At 43.5% G+C, this 18754-nt stretch overlaps 1 protein-coding gene across 1 annotated transcript in view; it reads left to right on the top strand.

Annotated features, from left to right (window-relative positions):
- dcbld1 (discoidin, CUB and LCCL domain containing 1) overlaps positions 1–18754 on the top strand; it is a 172886-nt gene that overhangs the window by 42385 nt on the left and 111747 nt on the right. Inside the window, exon 4 of the mRNA XM_070884221.1 lies at positions 4405–4623. Within this exon, the coding sequence (XP_070740322.1) occupies positions 4405–4623 (219 nt within the window). The remainder of the gene's footprint in view (positions 1–4404; positions 4624–18754) is intronic.

The raw sequence follows: 18754 nt of genomic DNA, 5'->3' as shown, positions 1-18754 counted from the left end.
AGAAAAAGATTAGTGAAAACAAACGTTGGTCCCTTGCAGTCAGATTCAGGTGAATTTATAATGGGGAACAAAGAAATGGCGGACCAGTTAAACAAATACTTTAGTTCTGTCTTCACGAAGGAAGACACAAATAACCTTCTGGAAATACTAAGGAACTGAGGATCTAGTGAGAAGGAGGAACTGAAGGAAATCCTTATTAGGTGGGAAATTGTGTGAGGGAAATTGATGGGATTGAAGGCTGATAAATCCCCGGGGCCTGATGGTCTGCATCCCACAGTACTTAAGAAAGTAGCCCTAGAAATAGTGGATGCATTGGAGATCATTTTCCAACAGTCTATCGACTCTGGATCAGCTCCTATGGACTGGAGGGTAGATAATGTAACACCACTTTTTAAAGAAGGAGGGAGAGAGAAAGCAGGTAATTATGGACCGGTTAGCCTGACATTGGTTGTGGGGAAAATGTTGGAATCAATTATTAAAGATGAAATAGTCAGCATGGATTTATGAAAGGGAAATCCTACTTGACAAATCTTCTAGAATTTTTTGAGGATGTTACTAGTAGAGTGGACAAGAGAGAACCAGTGGATGTGGTGTATTTGGACTTCCAAAAGGCTTTTGACAAGGTCCCACACAGAGATTGGTGTGCAAAATTAAAGCACATGGTATTGGGGGTAGTGTACTGGTGTGGATAAAGAACTGGTTGGCATACAGGAAGCAGAGAGTCGGGATAAACGGGTCCTTTTCAGAATGGCAGGCAGTGACTCGTGGGGTGCCGCAGGGCTCAGTGCTGGGACCCCAGCTATTTATCATATACATTAATGATTTGAATGAGGGAATTGAGTGTAATATCTCCAAGTTTGCAGATGACACTAAGCTGGGTGGCGGTGTGAGTGGTGAGGAGGATGCTAAAAGGCTGCAGGGTGCCTTGGACAGGTTAGGTGAGTGGGCAAATGCATGGCAGATGCAGTATAATGTGGATAAATGTGAGGTTATCCACTTTGGTGGCAAAAACAGGAAGGCAGAATATTATCTGAATGGCGGCAGATTAGGAAAAGGGGGAGGTGCAATGAGACCTGGGTGTCATGGGGTACATCAGTCATTGAAAGTTGGCATGCAGGTACAGCAGGCGGTGAAGAAGGCAAATGGTATGTTGGCCTTCATAGCTAGGGCATTTGAGTATAGGAGCAGGGAGGTCTTACTGCAGTTGTACAGGGCCTTAGTGAGGCCTCACCTGGAATATTGTGTTGAGTTTTGGTCTCCTAATCTGAGGAAGGATGTTCTTGCTATTGAGGGAGTGCAGCAAAGGTTCACCAGACTGATTCCCAGGATGGCAGGACTGACACATGAGGAGAGAATGGATCGACTGGGCCTGTATTCACTGGAGTTTAGAAGGATGAGAGGGGATCTCATAGAAACATATAAAATTCTGACAGGACTGGACAGGTTAGATGCAGGAAGAATGTTCTCAATGGTGGAGAAGTTCAGAACCAGGGGACACAGTCTAAGGATAAGGGGTAAGCCATTTAGGACTGAGATGAGTAGAAACTTCTTCACTCAGAGTTGTTAACCTGTGGAATTCCCTACCGCGGAGAGTTGTTGATGCCAGTTCATTGGATATATTCAAGAGGGAGTTAGATATGGCCCTTATGGCTAAAGGGATCAAGGGGTATGGAGAGAAAGCAGGAAAGCGGTACTGAGGTGAATGATCAGCCATGATCTTATTGAATGGTGGTGCAGGCTCGAAGGGCCGAATGGCCTACTCCTGCACCTATCTTTTATGTTTCTATGACTCCCAGGTGTCAGTGGTGATGTCGCTCTTTACCAGGAAGGCTTAGCGGGTGTCCTTGTTGCGTTTCCGCTGCCCACCTTTGGATCGTTTGCCATGAAGGAGCTCCGCATAGTGCAATTGCTTAGGGAGTCTCGTGTCTGGCATGCACCTGCTCCACGACGACATGCAGGCCGTGATCCTCACCAGCGGTTCCATTACAGACCCAATCCACGTCCGGACTGGGGTCAAACAGGGCTTCACCTTCGCTCCAACTCTCTTCTCAATCTTCCTCACTGCCATGATCCACCTCACAATCAACAAGCTTCCCGCTTGGTTGGAAGTAAACTACAGAACCAGTGTGAAGCTGTTTAACCTACACAGCCTCCAGGCCAGGTCCAAGACCACCCCAATCTCTGTTGTGAAGTGCTTTGCTTGTGAAAGGCAATATACATATAAATAAAGGCCAATTTTTCTAATCAATATACATGGTGAGATGTCTATAATTGAAAAATGGGTTTCTCTTTCACTGTTTTAGTCACGAGTTAAGCGCCCCTGGCTCAAAATGTACCTAAAGTCCAAAATACGGCAACTGTTACCAATCTTGTCTCTTTCAGAGATCCTCCCCCACCCACACACTACTTCCAACCTCAGCTCCACACTCTGTACAGTTCATTTCTACATCTATACAAGGTACACAAGCTACATAAACACAACTGTTCTGGTAGATTAACTTGTGCAGCTTCTCCTGTCCCATCAAACAAATTTCCTCTTATTTTGACTATTCCTCCTTCTATATTATAAATCCTGCATCTGTGCCCACTTCCTGTCTACCATGCCTAATTTCCTGCTGTTAGGTTTTTGTTACATTTCGCAGGTCAACTTTTTCCCATTGTAAACTGCTATGTCCACATTTCTCATGGAAACTGCTTATGCAAACTTGTTGTATGCTCCTGGCAGTGATAGTGCTGTAGATCTCTGTTGTGTTTCCCAGCTTCTCAATCTGTACTGCAGAGAACTCTTGCTCCAGCCAACACTGCTTCCAAAATTGCCATAAATTCTGCTATTAACTGTAAATAATGTATATTAAATAAGAATAAGGTCAGAATGACTTTAAAATGGGAACTGCATTGTGCCTGCAATGTTTATCCAATTATCCCCCACTCTCTTCCCCGGCATCATTTGAAGACTGCTCTTGGTCTTGAATCCCTGTGTACAACATCAAGGGGGATTGACTAGTCTATGACTGACTACAAGTGATGACTGAATCAGTTGGGATTCAAATAATCAGTTAAAAGTAAAGATTTGTTTTGATGAAGGCCCTTGTGATGGAAGCAGGGTTCCACTGTGTTTCAAATTCTGAAATATCTCTGTTTTTATTTGAATGATATGCAAGTTGAGGCACTGGGAAGTTTAAAATGGAAGCTGTAAATTCTGTGTCTGATGAGACTTCCTCTGTCTTCATGTGAGGGCCTGAGAGTGTTAATGCACAACCTGTTATCTGGGTTTTACACTGAAGTGCATAGGATTTCTGCTAATTTTGTTTATGCCTTCGTCTATAAGCAGTCCTCATTACGTTCAAGTAATTTTCCAGACAACCTGGCTTCCAAAATATTCACATGCAAAGTTGCAGGAGATGCATAAGGTTGCTTGAGACTAAACTACTTAATGCCTGTCAAGGTGTCAAAAGCCATTGCCTGGAAAATATGATTGGTTTAAAAACTTGTGTTGACCTCTTGTTGGGAATCAACGGCTTCTTTAAATAAATTTGCTTCATGAGGAAATATCTTTTGATTTGAGGTGTGAGATGCAGCATGGACCAGGTATGATTACTCTATTTCACCTTCTGTTTTCAATTCATTCAGTGCGCCCATATTTCCAGGTCATATGCTGATGTAGAATTCTGTAAGGACAAAGGTGTATATTTACATGAAAAACCTCATCAAAAAGATTTTGAAAAATGACTCTTAAGAATTGAAAACACATTCTTACTTTTATCTCAGTAAACTAAATTTAAAAAAAATTGGGCCAGCTTATTGTCGTATTGGCAATTTAGCTGTTGATTTAACTTGCCTCTGCTTGCACTTCCTTTGTAATAAGATTGATTAGTAGTTTTGGCGTGAAGTATTTGATCTGTCAGGGTTGTGTTTTTCCACCTGTCTTGAGAGGTTAAGAGTGTATGGTGGGCAGCCCATGTTATTTCTGGTGTATGCACCAATGGTACAAGGGCGGATTGTTAAACTGGAACATTTTGTGCATCAGGTTGAAATTCAGTTAGTGGGTGCAGTGCTGCCGATGGAAGCTACCTTTTGCAGTGAATGTGGAGAGTATGGGTTGAAGAGATTCCTTCTAAGTTTTTTTGTGAAAGCTCTTTTGTACTGCATTACCTGCCTATTAAGAATGGTGTTATATATAATTTATTCTTGAACTGCTTTTGAACGGCATGTCTAAATGTAATTCCAATCCCTCCCCCGCCCCAGGACAAAACTAGAAGTATTTTTTTAAACTGCGTGATTGCGTGCCGGCTGGCCTTTCATGAAATCAGTACTTAAAGAAAAAGTAAAGACAGCCACAATCTAGAAAGGAACACACTATGTATCGAGCATTTCATATATTTTTTTAATGACCTGTTTTAACAGGTGATGGATGTGGTTACATGCTGTTAGGTCCTGGCAGTGGAACATTGACATCAAGGAATTATCCTGGAACCTACCCAAATCATACCTGGTGTGAATGGCAAATCCAAGTGCCTCAGGGAAAGAAAATTCTCCTGAAATTTGGAGACTTAGATTTGCAGCAATGTACATCTGATTACCTCAAAATCTTCAAAGGAACATCTTCATCAATGACTGAATATGGTAAGTTCATGACTGTAATTGTTCAACTCCAGTAAATGAACTAAGTGTAAACAAGCCAAACCAGAAGTGGTTGATTCAAAGATACTAATCTGACAAAGGGTCATCAACCTGAAACGTTAATTGTGTTTCTCTCTCCACAGATGCTACCTGACCTGTTGAGTATTTCCAGCATTTTCTGTTTTTATTTCAGATTCCAGCATCCGCAGCATTTTGTTTTTGTACTAATCAATTTGTCTTGCGATGGAGAGCAATTACTTAAAATTAAGTCTGCAACAGGTTAGCAGAAACGGAATGAAGAGTTCAATGGGATTTTACCTTTATTAAAGGTCGCCTCAACATGTAATCTCAACATAGCCATGGAATATGAACTATGTTTTGAAGTGGAGATACCTGGAGCTGAGTGAATCTTGCTGGAGTTCAGCCTTTTCCCCAACATTTGCTCCTGTGATCCCTGCTAGACTAGTTTCCAGCAGCAGATCAAATCCTTTATGAACCAAAACCTGTGTTTTTATTCACCACTGTGTACAGGTTAGCATGCATAGGTCTAACGGTTAGCATCTAATTGTGATGTGTTGTGCATTGGAGAATGTCTACCACATTCTGCCATTGCCATCAAAGATGTAAAATAGCATGCCCTAGTTCAATCCATTCAACTAAAATCATTTGGTTAAATTTAGTCGCAAATAAAAAGCACAAAAGCAAAAACGCACCGCAAGATATTAATTCAGTGCAATGACCAAACATAAATTTTCAAATATTTATATTAAAAATAATTCAACAGCCTTGTAGTTCTTTTCAGTAAATTCCTGAAAATACAGCTTTTAGTACTAAATTATGTGGGAATAATTCCTTATGGAGCCCCTGATTGCACATGTAGTAGTGAAGGAAAGAGGGAATTCTAGACCATGAGAAACTCTGTCAGTTATAGAGCATCTTTTCTTTTGAATATCAAGCAATTTCTTCTCAATAGGCAGGTAATCAAAGCCTTAAGCATTTCTTTTTATAAAACGCTTATGTGGACAAGCTGTGAACTTGGACATCCAGGCAGCCTAACGCTCTGATGCCTAACTGCAATGAAGAAACTCAACTCCATCTGTGTGGTTGGAATGAAACCTGCATATGAAATACCCCATATCCTTCTAAGAATCCATAATTTTATTAATTTGAGTTCAAAGGTTACTGTGGCTTTATCCCAAACACTATCTTAAGCTCATGTGAGATAAAACATTTGTTTTCATCAGATTTGTGATTTGATGCCCATTGATCCCATGATAAGATTTATGCACATTTTTTCCTGTTAGTTATTTGCATGACAAAAAATATGATGACTTATTTCACAGTATTTTACAATCACCTACGTTGAATTATTTTGTACTAGAATTAAACTTGTGACACCTAACAGTTCATACTTTACATCTTTAAATCAATGCATATATTAAACTTGGACAGCTTATAGTCTAGTTCTATTGAGGATACATTGGAACATCATCTGTATTTATATTCTAGAACTGCTTTTTACAGTGTTCCAAAGTATTTACAGCACAGAAACAGGCCCAACAGGTCTATGCCGGTGTTTATGCTCCACATGAGCCTCCTCCCACCTTTCTTCATCTAACCCCAACAACATATCCTTCCATTCCTTTCTCCCTCATGTACTTATCTAGCTTCCCTATAAATTCATCTATGTTATTTGCCTCAACTGCTCCTTGTGGTAGTGAATGCCACATTCTAACCACTCTCTGGGTAAAGAAGTTTCTTATCAATTCCCTATTGGATTTATTAGTGACTGTCTTATATTTATGGCACCGACTTCTGGTGTCACCCGCAAGTGAAAATATCTTAGAAACATAAACATTTACAGTGCAGAGGGAGGCCATTTTGGCCCATCGTGTCTGTGCCAGCCGACAAGAGTCACACGGCCCTCTGTCAGCATCCATGAAGGTTACATATAAACCAATGGCGGAAAGGTAAAGAGCATTCGGCCCAATCAGTCCTCCCCACACAACTGCGACACTCCATGCATTGCAACATTTTACACTCCACCCCAACTGGAGCCATGCGATCTCCCAGGAGAGGCAAAAACCAGTTTTAAAAACCCAGGCCAATTGGGGAGAAAAAAATGTGGGGAAATTCCTCACCAATCCATCCAGGCGATCGAAACTAGTCCAGGAGATCACTCTGGCCATATTCAATTCCCTGAAGCACTTACCATTGTATCTGCGCCGGCCAACAAGAGGTTATCCAGTCTAATCCCATTTACCAGCTCTAGGCCTATAACCCTGCAGATTACGGCACTTCAAGTGCCCATCCAAGCACCTTTTAAATGTGGTGAGGGTTTCTACCTCTACCAGCCTTCCAGGCAGTGAGTTCCAGACCCCCACAACTCTCTGCGTGAAGAAGCTTCCCCTCAAATCCCCTCTGAACCTTCCACCAACCACCTTAAAATTATGCCCCTTCTTCTCTACATCTACCCAATCAAACTCTTTCACAATCAAAAACCTCTATCAGGTCACCCCTCACTCTTCACAAGCAGTTTTTTTCCTTTCTGAAACAGTTTTGTGATGCTAGTTGCATGTTTATTCTAGATACAGATACTATACTGGTTTATACTGCAGAGCGATTTGTACAGAAACCAGATTTGTTTTAAAACCGTTAATCATCCTCAAGCTTGCACATGTGCAATTGTTTAAGTCACTGACTGTTTTCTAGAGGATGTTGCCTTCCCCAGTTTTTGTAAAGAATATACAAACTAGAGCCAGGTAAACTCCTCTGTTGGTCTATGTGCATGTATGAATGAGTATAGTATTTTTATGAAGGAAGGGTGTGATCAGTGTTGAAAGGTGGAAAAGTGATCTTGTTTTACTTCCTGTCTAGGCTCGCAGCTACACTTGACTTTACTTGGTATTTTTTAATCCTTTGTGAATCAGTTATTAAGCAAATTTAAGAAAGTAAGTCGTTTTCTTTTCCAACAAAAAATCCCCATTACTATTCATACTTTTATATATTTCCCTTTTAAAGCTACAGTGTTCTTTCTTGATTTTACATAATTTTCTCAAGTTTCAGGTAAATTTATTCATATCGGTTTTCAACCTTGAGAAAAGGTGATTGTAGTTCACCTAGTTTAAAATAGGAGCACGTAGCTTTCTTAAACGGGAACAATACAATGTATCCAATAGGATATATATAATAAGCAATAATTGCACGACTCATTCTTTGCAGGATGGTTTACACGAGAGTTTGGCATATTGACGTGACTCTTTTCCGCCCCCCCGCCCCCCTCAATTTGGTAACTACCTGCTATTCCCCCTTCCACTACATGGCAGTCAAGAGTTAATCAGATTGGTGTGGGACTCGAGTCAGGTAAGGCAGGTTTTCTTCCCGAAAGGATATTAGTGAATTAGTTGGGTTTTTACAATAACCTGATATCGTCAAGGTGGAAATGTTGGTGTTCAGAGGAACCTGGGTATCTTTGTGCACAAATCATTGAAAGTTAACATGCAGGTACAGCAAGCAGTTAAGAAAGCAAATGGTATGTTGGCCTTTGATACAAGAGGATTTGAGTATAAGAGTAAAGACGTCTTACTGCAATTATATAGGGCTAGAACCTCCACCTTATGCTTATCGCCCAAAAATGGGCGTTATTTCTGGCGTGGGTGTTACAAAAGGGTTTTCTGATCGTCGGCTTCTCACCCATTCTCAAAACATCTAGTTTCTTTTTTTGAAAATGGGCGTTACCGCAAGCGATATCAAATGCGCGGTAACGTTAAATTTTTTTGACCTTCTGCCGTAAAGTGTGGCCGTCCTTCGCAACGGCATGGCAATGCTTGATTCCCGCGATTCAGGAGGTCAAGGGTCATCATGACATGCACAGAAGAGGAGACTGAAAAAGAGGGAGCTCAGAGGCACTGCAAGCATGTGTGGCTGTGGTGTGTGCTTGTGTGGCTGTGGTGTGTGCTTGTCTGGCTGTTGTGGGAGGAACGACGGAGATTCACCAGCAGCAAAAAGCCTACTAAGCATCAAGAACAAAGTTGGCACCGAGTTTTTGTCCAACAAATAAGATATAACATGAAAGGGATGGAGGAGGCCCTGGAGCTGGTAGTCAGGAACACTGGTGGCAGAGGGCTCCCAGTGGTCCCGGAGCGGGGCACTGCACCCCAAGGTGCTGCACCCCCATTGCCAACCATATATGAGAGCCAGCAGCAACAAACTGGAAGTAATACAGTGGAGGAGGATTTCCTGGAGTGCAGAAGGGATGGTTCTCTGGACCAATATGTTGAGGAACTAACTAGGGGGGAGGCCATCTTCGATTGGGTGTTGTGTAATGAGAGAGGATTAATTAGCAACCTCGTTGTGCGAGGCCCCTTGGGGAAGAGTGACCATAATATGGTGGAATTCTGCATTAGGATGGAGAATGAAACCGTTAATTCAGAGACCATGGTCCAGAACTTAAAGAAGGATAACTTTGAGGGTATGAGGCGTGAATTGGCTAGGATAGATTGGCGAATGATACTTAAGGGGTTGACAGTGGATGGGCAATGGCAGACATTTAGAGACCGCATGGATGAACTACAACAATTGTACATCCCTGTCTGGTGTAAAAATAAAAAAGGGAAGGTGGCTCAACCATGACTGTCAAGGGAAATCAGGGATAGTATTAAAGCCAAGGAAGTGGCATACAAATTGGCCAGAAATAGCAGCAAACCCGGGGACTGGGAGAAATTTAGAACTCAGCAGAGGAGCCAAAGGGTTTGATTAGGGCAGGGAAAATAGAGTACGAGAGGAAGCTTGCAGGGAACATTAAGACGGACTGCAAAAGCTTCTATAGATATGTAAAGAGAAAAAGGTTAGTAAAGACAAACATAGATCCCCTGCAGTCAGAATCAGGGGAAGTCATAACTGGGAACAAAGAATTGGCAGACCAATTGAATAAGTACTTTGGTTCAGTATTCACTAAGGAGGACACAAACAACCTTCCGGATATAAAAGGGGTCAGAGGGTCTAGTAAGAAGGAGGAACTGAGGGAAATCCTTATTAGTCGGGAAATTGTGTTTGGGAAATTGATGGGATTGAAGGCCGGTAAATCCCCAGGGCCTGATGGACTGCATTCCAGAGTACTTAAGGAGATGGCCTTGGAAATAGTGGATGCATTGACAGTCATTTTCCAACAGTCCATAGACTCTGGATCAGTTCCTATGGAGTGGAGGGTAGCCAATGTAACCCCACTTTTTAAAAAAGGAGGGAGAGAGAAAACAGGAAATTATGGACCGGTCAGCCTGACATCGGTAGTGGGTAAAATGATGGAATCAATTATTAAGGATGTCATAGCAGCGCATTTGGAAAGAGGTGACATGATAGGTCCAAGACAGCATCGATTTGTGAAAGGGAAATCATGCTCGACAAATCTTCTGGAATTTTTTGAGGATGTTTCCAGTAGAGTGAACAAGGGAGAACCAGTTGATGTGATGTATTTGGATTTTCAGAAGGCTTTCGACAAGGTCCCACACGAGAGATTAATGTGCAAAGTTAAAGCACATGGGATTGGGGGTAGTGTGCTGACGTGGATTGAGAACTGGTTGGCAGACAGGAAGCAAAGAGTAGGAGTAAACGGGTACTTTTCAGAATGGCAGGCAGTGACTAGTGGGGTACCGCAAGGTTCTGTGCTGGAGCCCCAACTGTTTACATTGTACATTAATGATTTAGATGAGGGGATTAAATGTTGTATCTCCAAATTTGCGGATGACACTAAGTTGGGTGGCAGTGTGAGCTGCGAGGAGGATGCTATGAGGCTGCAGAGTGACTTGGAAAGGTTAGGTGAGTGGACAAATGCATGGCAGATGAAGTATAATGTGGATAAATGTGAGGTTATCCACTTTGGTAAAAACAGAGAGACAGACTATTATCTGAATGGTGACAGATTAGGAAAAGGGGAGGTGCAATGAAACCTGGGTGTCATGGTACATCAGTCATTGAAGGTTGGCATGCAGGTACAGCAGGCGGTTAAGAAAGCAAATGGCATGTTGGCCTTCATAGCGAGGGGATTTGAGTACAGGGGCAGGGAGGTGTTGCTACAGTTGTACAGGGCCTTGGTGAGGCCACACCTGGAGTATTGTGTACAGTTTTGGTCTCATAACTTGAGGAAGGACATTCTTGCTATTGAGGGAGTGCAGCGAAGGTTCACCAGACTGATTCCCGGGATGGCGGGACTGACATATCAAGAAAGACTAGGCTTGTATTCACTGGAGTTCAGAAGCATGAGAGGAGATCTCATAGAAACGTTTAAAATTCTGACGGGTTTAGACAGATTAGATACAGGAAGAATGTTCCCAATGTTGGGGAAGTCCAGAACCAGGGGTCACAGTCTAAGGATAAGGGGTAAGCCATTTAGGACCGAGATGAGGAGAAACTTCTTCACCCAGAGAGTGGTGAACCTGTGGAATTCTCTACCACAGAAAGTTGTTGAGGCCAATTCACTAAATATATTCAAAAAGGAGTTAGATGTAGTCCTTACTACTAGGGGAATCAAGGGGTATGGTGAGAAAGCAGGAATGGGGTACTGAAGTTGCATGTTCAGCCATGAACTCATTGAATGGAGGTGCAGGCTCGAAGGGCCGAATGGCCTACTCCTGCACCTATTTTCTATGTTTCTATCTTCTGGCTTGGAGCAGGTTCCCCCTCGGGACCGTCCTCTCCCATATCCGTCCAAGCAGCGCTTCGGCCTCTCCCACTCCATGAAGCATCGTCTGAGGACCCCTTCGGCCAGGCAGCTCAGAGTCAGGAGGGGAAGGGGTAGAGGTGGGGAGGAGAAGTGTGGGGGGTGGGGTTGGTTTGTACTGAAATACTGATGATTTCAGACTAATGTTCGGTTTAAATGTTTTTTATTTAACAAAACCATGTAGCACATTGGCTCAGATAGCTGCACCATTACATGCTGGTGATTCCTTAACATCAAAGGGTATAATCACATTTAACTTCAATCAACTTAAACTTTGATGGGCACCATTGATGTCTGAGCTGCACACACACAGTAGTGTGTTGACGTTGTCACTCACATCAGCGCTCTTTCAGGCAAATCTTTCAGATATCAGCTCCTCACGTAAAAGTGGGATTTAACAAATGCCAGCCACACCGCTGGCGTTTGTTCCGGCTCGTTCCACTTTTTGTGGGCGGTTTTTTGAGCGAGCGATATTGTGAGCGATATGTGTGCGAGGTGATGAAATTGACGATGGGCGATCTCCATGGCCACTAGTTTGGGCAAATATGCTCTTTATGACAAAAAACAGTGGGCGGGTGTTCATATTGAATCTCAGCGTGAATTCCGTGCAGAAAGTAACGCTGGGCGATATTATGGGTGTTGATTTTGCCCATTCTGCTGGTTCCGCCCAAAAAAGTGGCCGGGCGGTAATATTTTTTTCCCGGCATTAAGCCCATGGGGAAAGTAAATCTCAGCGATAAGTTTCCTAAAAAAGCCCGTCAGTTTGTGCCAAAATGGGCGATATATGGGCGTTATACATCATTTCAGCGGTAAAGTGGGCGTTAAGCCTGCAAAAAAAGTGGAGGTTCTAGTCCATAGGGTCCTGGTGAGTCCACACCTGGAGTATTGTGTGCAGTTTTGGTCTCCTTACCTAAGGAAGGATGTACTTGCCATAGAGGGATTGCAACAAAGGTTCACCGACTGATTCCTGGGATGGGGTATTGTCCTATGAGGAGAAATTGAGCAGAGTAGGCCTATATTCTCTAGAGTTTTGTAGAATGAGAGGAGATCTCATTGAAACATACAAAATTCTAACAGAACTTGACAGGGTAGATGCAGGGAGGATGGTTCCTCTGGCTGGGGAGTCTAGAACCAGGGGTCGCAGTCTCAGAATAAGGGGTCAACCATTTAGGACAGAAGATAAGAAATGTCTTCACTCAGAGGGTGGTAAATCTTTGGAATTCTCTACCCCGGAGATCTGTGGAGGCTCAGTCTTTGAGTATATTCAAGAGAGAGATCGATAGATTTTTGGATATTAAGGGAATCCAGGCATATGGGGATAGTGCGGGAAGGTGGAGTTGAGCTGGAAGATCAGCCATGATCTTATTGAATGGCTGCGCAGGCTTCAGGGGCTGAATGGCCTACTCCTGCTCCTATTTCTTATATTCTTATGACTTTTACTGATGCCAGCTTCTAATTTCGAGATCCACATCCTCAGAATTACTGCCGTCCCCATTAAAGTGTCTCGTGTACTGGAATCTCTTGTCGAGCTTGTCTCGCCTTCTGCCAGTTCTTGGATGGAATAGTTTGTTGTATTGCACTTGTTGGCTAAGGCTTCCACTATAGGGAGTTCATTTTTGGTCAAACCATAAAGATCAACTTCAATGATCTACCAATGACAAAAACACTTCCCCACATTGAAGCACCAGTGAATTAAGCAAATAGGTGTTCTATTTTCTACGAGTGGGGACGAAGAGAAAGGGAGCAGAAAGAGCCCGAGCTGGATAATGGTGTTATTTTGGAACCGGTTTGAGATGGTGTTTGTTAAGCTTGTGGATTCCTTATCACATGGTGCTAAATATCTGAAGGGCCACCTTTTAGCCTGTGGATTATGTATTGTACAAAACTATACAAAACAATCCAGTTTCAAACTGCAATAATCAGCCTTAAAGTGTGTGAGTAACTTCTAATTCCAACTCTCAATCTTCTGTTGGCAGAGGTTTAATCAATTTAGTATAATTAGTTGAAGTATGTTAACCACCTAAAATAAATTGCTAATATTCCATAGTACTCTAAAATTATTAAATGTATCTAATTAATTTGATATGTTTGCGTTCATGCTGCAGGGGCTTGTGATCACTGAATTCTGAAGAAACTACGGGGTTCGTCCCAAACATGCTTTTCTCCATGTTTACCTCTATTCAGTCTTCATAGAAGACAGGATTTCATGGAATCCTAGAAATTGAACCAAACCCATAGCATAGGTTCTGTGGTCATATAATTAGTATGTGGTTAGTTGAGGATATTAAACAGGAAGCCGTAGGAGAAGGAGGAGGGAGTTGCACTGGGGAATGATATCAGCATACTTGCAAAGGTGCTGTAACTTGAAAAAATGTAAGTGGAAAAGAAAAGAAGGAAACTTAGTAATGTTCATATATTTCAACCATTTGGTTAACGTTTTACAAGCGTAATCGGCATTCATCTGTATAAGAACATAAGAACATGGAACAGGAGGAGGCCATCTAGTCCCTCGAGCCTGCACCGCCATTCAACAAGATCATGGCTGATCTGGCCGTGGACTCAGCTCCACTTACCCGCCCGCTCCCCGTAACCCTTAATTCCCTTATTGGTTAAAAATCTATCTATCTGTGACTTGAATACATTCAATGAGCTAGCCTCAACTGCTTCCTTAAGCAGAGAATTCCACAGATTCACAACCCTCTGGGAGAAGAAATTCCTTCTCAACTCGGTTTTAAATTGGCTCCCCCGTTTTTTGAGGCTGTGCCCCCTAGTTCTAGTCTCCCCGACCAGTGGAAACAACCTCTCTGCCTCTATCTTGTCTATCCCTTTCATTATTTTAAATGTTTCTATAAGATCCCCCCTCATCCTTCTGAACTCCAACAAGTAAAGACCCAGTCTACTCAATCTATCATCATAAAGTAACCCCCTCATCTCCGGAATCAGCCTCGTGAATCGTCTCTGTACCCCCTCCAAAGCTAGTATATCCTTCCTTAAGTAAGGTGACCAAAACTGCACGCGGTACTCCATGTGCGGCCTCACCAATACCCTATACAGTTGCAGAAGGGCCTCCCTGCTTTTGTACTCCATCCCTCTCGCAATGAAGACCAACATTCCATTCGCCTTCCTGATTGCCTGCTGCACCCGCAAACTAACTTTTTGGGATTCATGCACAAGAACCCCCAGGTCCCTCTGCACCTCAGCATGGTTGGGGTTAGAGGAAGAATAATGTGTTCATCTGTAAAGGAGAAATGATCATTGAGGGATAAAGAAACCTGCATTGTCAGCCTCTCTGTTGCTTTGATTTAGTGTTTACATATCATTGGTCTTTAATGCTGACTTGGTTCCTGTAGTTCTGCAATGAACTCTCTCTATGACGTCTCACTCTGTGTGGCACTAGCCATACTGACCAGAAGTTTCCATTTCATCCTTGGTCTGTGCTGAAGTTGTGAATTTGAGTTGGGACAGCATTTGGGCATACAGTTAACTTCAGAGCTAGGAAACAGAATAAGCATTTGGCCAATATTTTGTGGCACCTATTGGTGCGTATGAGGGCGCATAGAAACATAGAAACATAGAAAATAGGTGCAGGAGCAGACCATTCAGCCCTTCTAGCCTGCACCGCCATTCAATTAGTTCATGGCTGAACATGAAACTTCAGTACCCCCTTCCTGCTTTATCGCCATAACCCTTGATCCCCCGAGTAGTAAGGACTTCATCTAACTCCCTTTTGAATTTATTTAGTGAATTGGCCTCAACTACTTTCTGTGGTAGAGAATTCCACAGGTTCACCACTCTCTGGGTGAAGAAGTTTCTCCTCATCTCGGTCCTAAATGGCTTACCCCTTATCCTTAGACTGTGACCCCTGGTTCTGGACTTCCCCAACATTGGGAACATTCTTCCTGCATCTAACCTGTCTAAACCCGTCAGAATTTTAAACGTTTCTATGAGGTCCCCTCTCATTCTTCTGAACTCCAGTGAATACAAGCCCAGTTGATCCAGTCTTTCTTGATAGGTCAGTCCCGCCATCCCGGGAATCAGTCTGGTGAATCTACGCTGCACTCCCTCAATAGCAAGAATGTCCTTCCTCAAGTTAGGAGACCAAAACTGTACACAATACTCCAGGTGTGGCCTCACCAAGGCCCTGTACAACTGTAGCAACACCTCCCTGCCCCTGTATTCAAATCCCCTCGCTATGAAGGCCAACATACCATTTGCTTTCTTAACCGCCTGCTGTACCTGCATGCTAACCTTCAATGACTGATGTACCATGACACCCAGGTCTCGTTGCACCTTCCCTTTTCCTAATCTGTCACCATTCAGATAATAGTCTGTCTCTCTGTTTTTACCACCAAAGTGGATAACCTCACATTTATCCACATTATACTTCATCTGCCATGCATTTGCCCACTCACCTAACCTATTCAAGTCACTCTGCAGCCTAATAGCATCCTCCTCGCAGCTCACACTGCCACCCAACTTAGTGTCATCCTCAAATTTGGAGATACTGCATTTAATCCCCTCGTCTAAATCATTAATGTACAATGTAAACAGCTGGGGCCCCAGCACAGAACCTTGCGGCACCCCACTAGTCACTGCCTGCCATTCTGAAAAGTACCCGTTTACTCCTACTCTTTGCTTCCTGTCTGACGACCAGTTTTCAATCCACGTCAGCACACTACCCCCAATCCCATGTGCTTTAACTTTGCACATTAATCTCTTGTGTGGGACCTTGTCGAAAGCCTTCTGAAAGTCCAAATATACCACATCAACTGGTTCTCCTTTGTCCACTTTACTGGAAACATCCTCAAAAAATTCCAGAAGATTTGTCAAGCATGATTTCCCTTTCACAAATCCATGCTGACTTGGACCTATCATGTCACCATTTTCCAGATGCACTGCTATGACATCCTTAATAATTGATTCCATCATTTTACCCACTACTGAGGTCAGGCTGACCGGTCTATAATTCCCTGTTTTCTCTCTCCCTCCTTTTTTAAAAAGTGGGGTTACATTGGCTACCCTCCACTCCATAGGAACTGATCCAGAGTCAATTGAATGTTGGAAAATGACTGTCAATGCATCCGCTATTTCCAAGGCCACCTCCTTAAGTACTCTGGGATGCAGTCCATCAGGCCCTGGGGATTTATCGGCCTTCAATCCCATCAATTTCCCCAACACAATTTCCCGACTAATAAAGATTTCCCTCAGTTCCCCCTCCTCACTAGACCCTCTGACCCCTTTTATATCTGGAAGGTTGTTTGTGTCCTCCTTAGTGAATACTGAACCAAAGTACTTGTTCAATTGGTCTGCCATTTCTTTGTTCCCCGTTATGACTTCCCCTGATTCTGACTGCAGGGGACCTACGTTTGTCTTTACTAACCTTTTTCTCTTTACATACCTATAGAAACTTTTGCAATCCACCTTAATGTTCCCTGCAAGCTTCTTCTCGTACTCCATTTTCCCTGCCCTAATCAAACCCTTTGTCCTCCTCTGCTGAGTTCTAAATTTCTCCCAGTCCCCAGGTTCGCTGCTAATTCTGGCCAATTTGTATGCCACTTCCTTGGCTTTAATACTATCCCTGATTTCCCTAGATAGCCACGGTTGAGCCACCTTCCCTTTTTTATTTTTACGCCAGACAGGAATGTACAATTGTTGTAATTCATCCATGCGGTCTCTAAATGTCTGCCATTGCCCATCCACAGTCAACCCCCTAAGTATCATTCGCCAATCTATCCTAGCCAATTCACGCCTCATACCTTCAAAGTTACCCTTCTTTAAGTTCTGGACCATGGTCTCTGAATTTACTGTTTCATTCTCCATCCTAATGCAGAATTCCACCATATTATGGTCACTCTTCCCCAAGGGGCCTCGCACAATGAGATTGCTAATTAATCCTCTCTCATTACACAACACCCAGTCTAAGATGGCCTCCCCCCTAGTTGGTTCCTCAACATATTGGTCTAGAAAACCATCCCTTATGCACTCCAGGAAATCCTCCTCCACCGTATTGCTTCCAGTTTGGCTAGCCCAATCGATGTGCATATTAAAGTCACCCATTATAACTGCTACACCTTTATTGCATGCACCCCTAATTTCCTGTTTGATGCCCTCCCCAACATCCCTATTACTGTTTGGAGGTCTGTACACAACTCCTACTAACGTTTTTTGCCCTTTGGTGTTCTGCAGCTCTACCCATATAGATTCCACATCATCCAAGCTAATGTCTTTCCTAACTATTGCATTAATCTCCTCTTTAACCAACAATGCTACCCCACCTCCTTTTCCTTTTATTCTATCCTTCCTGAATGTTGAATACCCCTGAATGTTGAGTTCCCAGCCCTGATCATCCTGGAGCCACGTCTCCGTAATCCCAATCACATCATATTTATTACCATCTATTTGCACAATTAATTCATCCACGTTATTGCGGATACTCCTTGCATTAAGACACAAAGCCTTCAGGCTTGTTTTTTTAACATCCTTTGTCCTTTTAGAATTTTGCTGTACAGTGGCCCTTTTTGTTCTTTGCCTTGGGTTTCTCCGCCCTCCACTTTTCCTCATCTCCTTTCTGTCTTTTGCTTTTGCCTCCTTTTTGTTTCCCTCTGTCTCCCTGCATTGGTTCCCATCCCCCTGCCATATTAGTTTAAATCCTCCCCAACAGCACTAGCAAACACTCCCCCTAGGACATTGGTTCCGGTCCTGCCCAGGTGCAGACCGTCCGGTTTGTACTGGTCCCACCTCCCCCAGAACCGGTCCCAATGCCCCAGGAATTTGAATCCCTCCCTGCTGCACCACTGCTCAAGCCACGTATTCATCTGCGCTATCCTGCGATTCCTACTCTGACTGTCACGTGGCACTGGTAGCAATCCCGAGATTACTACTTTTGAGGTCCTACTTTTTAACTTAGCTCCTAGCTCCTTAAATTCGTTTCGTAGGACCTCATCCCTTTTTTTTTTACCTATGTCGTTGGTACCAATGTGCACCACGACAACTGGCTGTTCTCCCTCCCATTTCAGAATGTCCTGCACCCGCTCCGAGACATCCTTGACCCTTGCACCAGGGAGGCAACATACCATCCTGGAGTCTCGGTCGCGGCCGCAGAAACGCCTATCTATTCCCCTCACCATTGAATCCCCTATCACTATTGCTGTCCCACTCTTTTTCTTGCCCTCCTGTGCAGCAGAGCCAGCCATGGTGCCATGAACTTGGCTGCTGCTGCCCTCCCCTGATGAGTCATCCCCCTCAACAGTACTCAAAACAGTGTATCTGTTTTGCAGGGGGATGACCACAGGGGACCCCTGCACTACCTTCCTTGCACTACTCTTCCTGCTGGTCTTCCATTCCCTAGCTGGCTGTGGAGCCTTTCCCTGCGGTAAGACCAACTCACTACACGTGATACTCACGTCATTCTCAGCATCG

The sequence above is a fragment of the Pristiophorus japonicus genome, chromosome 7, assembly GCF_044704955.1.
Source record: "Pristiophorus japonicus isolate sPriJap1 chromosome 7, sPriJap1.hap1, whole genome shotgun sequence".
In the NCBI taxonomy this organism is placed as follows: Eukaryota; Metazoa; Chordata; class Chondrichthyes; family Pristiophoridae; genus Pristiophorus; species Pristiophorus japonicus.
This window is presented reverse-complemented; position numbering and strand designations above follow the sequence as displayed.